Here is a 5,745-nt window from a genome sequence, read left to right on the forward strand (position 1 = left end):
GTTAGTATATACTCACAGGCGGAGCCACATCAAAGGCTGTGGTGAGCTCCAGCCCAGTGCAAAAATATAAATTCAAAATCTTATATAATGCGGCCAAACTTTTTTGGAACCAGCCGAGGAGAAATAAGCTCAGCCCATGTTTGTTTGCGAGACGTTTTGGAAGAAATAAATAAGAAGACATAAAAGTCCGACAAACTCTAATTAGGTATAAAAATAAGGAAAAAGACAAAGAACGAAAAAGAAGACTAAAAATTTAGAGATTATTAATAAGATCAATTAATTTATTTTTTATATTTTAATTTATAATTTATATTTACAATTAAGATTTTATAATTTATTCAATCTCTTTTAATTTTATATAATATGTATAATGACAAGTCAAGGAAAAAAGATGGAGAAGACATTGTTTTCTATAATTGCATCTACACCTAAGAGTGAGGTACATTGTTCGTGTAATGCTAATGTCGAAGAAAATTCAGTTAATTTATTGTGTTTTGTTTTCGTTATCATGATTGTGAGACAAATTCTTATCATTATTGTACTATTGTTAATTAGCTTAGGGAAAATTAAAGAATTTTTTTTCAAAAACTAGCTTAGATGAAATTAATTTCTTGGCTCCGCCATTGTATATATCGAAAAGGAGATTGCGGAGATCATTGACTCTGACTCATTTTACCTATATCAATTGTCAATATTAGATTGATTATTCTACCCCCAACACTGAGTAAAACTAAAATATCTAATACTAATTTATTTAAAAAAAACTTTTAAATATTCTTTGACTTAAAAATTGTATATGCACTTTTGAATTTACAACTGCACCCAATTAAGTAAAAAGGAAAAATATAACATATGAATGATATTCTCAAAAATTATATTTGATCAAAAATATAGAAATAGCAATAAACATATGAAAAAAGGGAACGTAACATATATCGCATAATTTTAAGGGAAAAGAAAATAATATCCGGGAAATATTCATAATATTCTCTTAAATTTTATTCCGTCATAGAAATAAAATAAAAAGAAATAAAAATAAACGGTACTACGAAGCCGCTTTAAGAAAAAACGGTACTACGACACCGCCGCTTCAAGAAAAAAGAAGAAGAAAATCTTGAAAGATTCGTAATATTCTTCAAAATTCGATCTCATTGCCGAAACAGAAAAGTGATAAAAGAAAACTGATAATAAATGCTTTGTTCAGATACAAAAGATTGTTGGTTGACAGAAGATAGAGTAAACTCTGATATTAATGTTTAGGCTTGGCTGAGGTTTTTGCTCAATGCCATGCAAGCTGGTAGCTTAGTGTCCCTGCATACAGACAACACAAAGAAGTTACTTTTCAACAATCTTCTACTTTTTCCCTTCATCGGTTTTCATTTCTGATACAAAACACAAGTGCAAGCAAAATCAAATCCATTCTTCTTGTTCTAGCAATCAAGGTAATCAACCAAATTCACCCTCTTTCACATTAGTTCCTCTATTGAAATACACACGTTTTTATGTAGAAACCTTAATTAAGACCTGATCTGTTGTGCCTTAGTCGAAATTCTTGCTTTGTGGAAGTTTTCTGATCTGTGGTGGCTTAGTCGAATTTGTTACATATGTTGGATCCCAATTATTATTTGATTGCAGTGATTATTTTTTGCAGTAAAGCTTTAATTACTTCAAAGAATGTTGTTTTCTGTTCTAGTTTTATACATCTATTTTCCCTTTTTGTATGAGTGAGTACTAATTAATTTTCATGCCCTTGTTGCCAATTATTACTTTGCAGAAGTGATTTGAAAGCATAGTGACCCCTTTTGATCTCTAATTTTTCTTTCACAAGTTCCTGTCTTATTTTTGATTGTGTATATTCTCTAATTCTTTGAACATGGAATGAATTGTGGAAATGAATTGGAAGGCAATCTGGTTGATTCGTTTTTTGTATGAGCTTTTTAACTTGATGCCTCAAAAAGAAAAGGAATTTTAAGTAATGATATTTTCTTGCAATTTACGGATTCAGGGCACGTAGCCCTTGCGGCTGGTTGGTGTATCGACAAAAGTAATCACTCTTTCTTTTTGTGATTCCGCAACATTTGACTAGGGATATTTATTACACTGTTGTGTCGTAGATTGGATAGCCCGTTTCAATTGGATATTTATTACGCTGTTATGCTTTTATTCTGCTTCCGATCATGTTCACTACTTCACTAATCTCGTGAAGTATAGATGCTGTAATTTAATACTATGTTGCTGCTTACTCGAACTTCTTTCTCTTAAATATCAGAGGTTGCATCATTGACAAGGATTTTTGACGAGGCAAGCACATCACCAAATAGAGCCGAACCTCGTTACAATGGACTCCCTTATATTGGATGATAAGAGCGCAAGACAATATTTGGACAGAAGACTGCAGGAAAACGATGTAAAAGGGGCCATCGAATTTGCTATTCAGGAGCAAAATAGGTTTCCAAACCTCAACAGACTTTTAAGGTTTCTAGGTAACATTACTGTGCAAGTCTCCCCTGCAGAGGAGGAAATAGACTGGTATAGTGTCCTTGGCGTTGATAGTTCAGCAGATATTAAGACAATGAAGCTCCATTACGTGCAACTTGCTAAAGATAACCAGCTCAGGTCGAAGGAAGTGCATAAGCTTCTTAATAAAGCATGGGATACATTGTCAAACAAATTCTCCAGAAGAGATTACGATATCAGGAGAAAATCAAGACAAGTCCAACAGGATGCCTCTGTTGTGAAACAGGCAAGCTCATCTATACAGCTACTTCAGCCGGCACCTGTTCCCCATGATTCTTCTGGAATTAAACAAAGTGGTCCAAGGCCAGTTTATTCAGCACAAGCAGTTCAGACGGCACCTGCTCTATACAATGTCTCTGAAAATGATGGAAGACACTTGACATCAATTCCTACAGTTACTAATTTAACACAACCAATACCTGATGTGTACAATGTATCAGGAAATAAGGAACCTGGCCCTAGATCAGTCAGCACAGATACACTGTTAATTCAGCCAGCTTTAGGTATGCACAGTATATCGGGAAACAACAGAAGTGGCTTAACCATGATTCCCTCTGATACACACTTGATTCTGCCACAGCAAGGTCAGTCCAATATACCGGGAGGAAGTCGCTCAAATTTAGTTCCCTGTGCTACACAATCAATTCATCAAAGGCCTGGCATGTACAATGTATCTGGAAATGTAGGAATTGGCCCCAGGTTAGTTTTCTCAGCTGAAGAATCATTTCAGCCAGGGTCTGGTATGGACAATGTTGCAGGAAATAGCAGAAGTCCAGGGTCAATTACCTCAGCTGAACCATCAATTCTTCCTGCTCCTAGATTATACAATGTGTGGAAAAAGATTAAGAGTAACCTAAGTTCAGCTTCCCCATCTTCAAGATCATTTGATCCACCACCTGGTCTGTTCAGTGGTTCAGGAAATTCACAGTTGTTTCATTCGCCACATTTGAATTTGAAGAGACCATACGAAGGGGAGGATCTAACAAGTTCAACTAGCGTGAAGGTTCCTCGCACAGATTTTAAGGAATCAGGCATTTGTTTGCCTCCTGTCGCTGGTCCCATAAGTACACACATAAAAGAAGAAAAAAGGCTGAGCTTAGTTGAAGACACTCGTGATAGCAGCAAAAATGTGTCAGCAAATAACATGCCCACCGGAAGTAATGTTCAGCATGGTGTACAGATTGTATCACAAGAAGAAGTGATTCCGGGAGTTAGGAGGGAAACAGAAAAGGTGGGTGGATCTGGGACTAAAAAGGGGAACAGCAAGAAGAAGTTAACGGATGCAGATAGAAACATTTTAATGGAGATGGCTAGGAATGCGATTATTAACAAGCTCAAGGAACCTAATGCATCAGCTAGGGATAACTATGAACACAAACCTGCTGATATTATAGATGACGCAGCTATAGAGGGTGTCAAAGAAGAAGAGTTGAAGAAAATGGAGGTTCCAGATTCTGATTTTCATGACTTTGACAATGACAGAACCAAAGAATCATTTGCTGAGAATCAAGTCTGGGCAGTTTACGATGAAGATGATGGAATGCCTCGTCTATATGCTCTAATCCGGAAAGCATCAAAGAAATCATCTAAGCTGCAAATCAGTTGGCTCAACTCTGCAAGCAACATGGAGCCGGAATCAGCAAAATGGATAGATTCTGGATTTCACCAAACGTGCGGAGACTTCTGCATCCAGAAGGAGAAGATCGGTATAGAAATGAACTCATTCTCTCACAGGGTCGCAGGGTGGATGAAAGAAGCAAATGTATTTCAAATCTTCCCCAAGAAAGGCGACGTGTGGGCGCTCTACAAGAACTGGTCTCCTGAATGGAATAAGCACACAACAGAGGAAGAAAAGCACAAGTATGAGATGGTGGAAGTACTTGCAGATTACGACGAAAGTAAGGGTGTGACAATTGTTCCTCTGGTGAAAGTTCCTGGATTTAGGGCTGTGTTTGGCAAGAATTCGGATGAGAAAGAAGTGAGGATGGTACCCAAAGAAGAAATATTTCGATTTTCTCATCAGGTAAGTTGTTACCTTCTGACGGACCAAGAAGCTACAAATCTTCCAAACGGTTCCAAGGAGCTCGATCCTGCAGCTATGCCATTAGAGCTTCTCCAAGTCATACATTAAGTATGTGAAGATTCTTGCTGGTCATCGTAGCACACTTCAGTTTTAATCTTCGACAATGCCGGTAACATCAAAATGGAGGAGTACTCATGTTGATTTTGGTTTAGTGGCCAGTATGTGTGAGTCCGTACATTAAGCGTTGATTTTGGTTTAGTTCTTGATTAGTTCCTGTTGTCGAATATCTGGTTCTCAGAATCTCACTTTAAAAATCATTTACATTTGAGATTTTTATAAACTGTTGACAGTTCAACCGAAAAGCTATTACATGTTTCCTTTTACATTACTGTGACGAGTTTAAATCTTATTGCATGAGTCCGGCTAGTTTGCTAGCTACTTCCTCAGAATTTGTAGTCATCTTCAAACCTGCTACTTCCATGTCTGCTAGTATTAGGGGCCGGGTAGAATAATTGGAGTAACCGTTCTTGCATGATTTTTTTCTTTCTGTTATATTATGTTATAAATTTGTAACCCATTAAAATTTGTAGTAGTTCGGTTTGTGTGGGTTAATAAATTATATAACCAGTACCGAAAGTAGAGCATGACTCGAACTCGTTTAAGTGGGTTCGGCTCGACTCAACTCGTTAAACAAGCCGAGTTCGGGCAAAGGTTTCGGCTCGTTTAATTAAACGAGCCGAGTTCGGGTAGAGGTTTGAGCTCGATCAAGTGTAAAATTATACGAGCTGGCTCCCTCAACTCGTTAAAACCTGCTCGTTTAGCTAAACGAGCCGGCTCGACTCGGCTCGTAAAATTAACCGAGTCGAGTTCGAACAAATATTTAAGCTCGATTAGTTAACCGAGCCGGCTCGACTCGACTCAGTTAAACTTGGCTCGAATTAGGCTCGGCTCGAAACTCGCCCGGCTCGGCTCGAATTACAACCCTAACGGAAAGTCTCACGATCTTAAAAATTGAAAATAGTTCAGCAAAATATTATATTAATCGTCGGTGTCAAATAGGTCTTCAACATCCAATTTTTTACATTAAAATTACTTTAACAATCTTGTCAAAGAGATAAAATTCAAAAAAAATAAGTGATAACAAATAATGAACAAATTCATGAATTTAATCTCATATGCTCATACATGTTTGTTTTCTACTTAAA

General features: G+C 37.0%; 1 protein-coding gene across 1 annotated transcript; it reads left to right on the forward strand.

Annotated features, from left to right (window-relative positions):
• The first annotated feature begins 2,338 nt into the window (after positions 1-2,338).
• On the forward strand, positions 2,339-4,720 carry LOC108207403 (uncharacterized). The gene has a single exon (XM_017377853.2). It carries the CDS (start codon positions 2,339-2,341, stop codon positions 4,646-4,648), a length of 2,310 nt encoding a protein of 769 aa, XP_017233342.1. The 3' UTR covers positions 4,649-4,720.
• Positions 4,721-5,745: the final 1,025 nt, after the last annotated feature.

The sequence above is a fragment of the Daucus carota genome, chromosome 2 (genome assembly GCF_001625215.2).
Source record: "Daucus carota subsp. sativus chromosome 2, DH1 v3.0, whole genome shotgun sequence".
NCBI classification, from domain to species: Eukaryota; Viridiplantae; Streptophyta; class Magnoliopsida; order Apiales; family Apiaceae; genus Daucus; species Daucus carota.

Bases quoted from the DNA above. Each gene is read 5' to 3' on its own strand.
- LOC108207403 (XM_017377853.2), top strand. From the start codon at position 2,339: ATGGACTCCCTTATATTGGATGATAAGAGCGCAAGACAATATTTGGAC.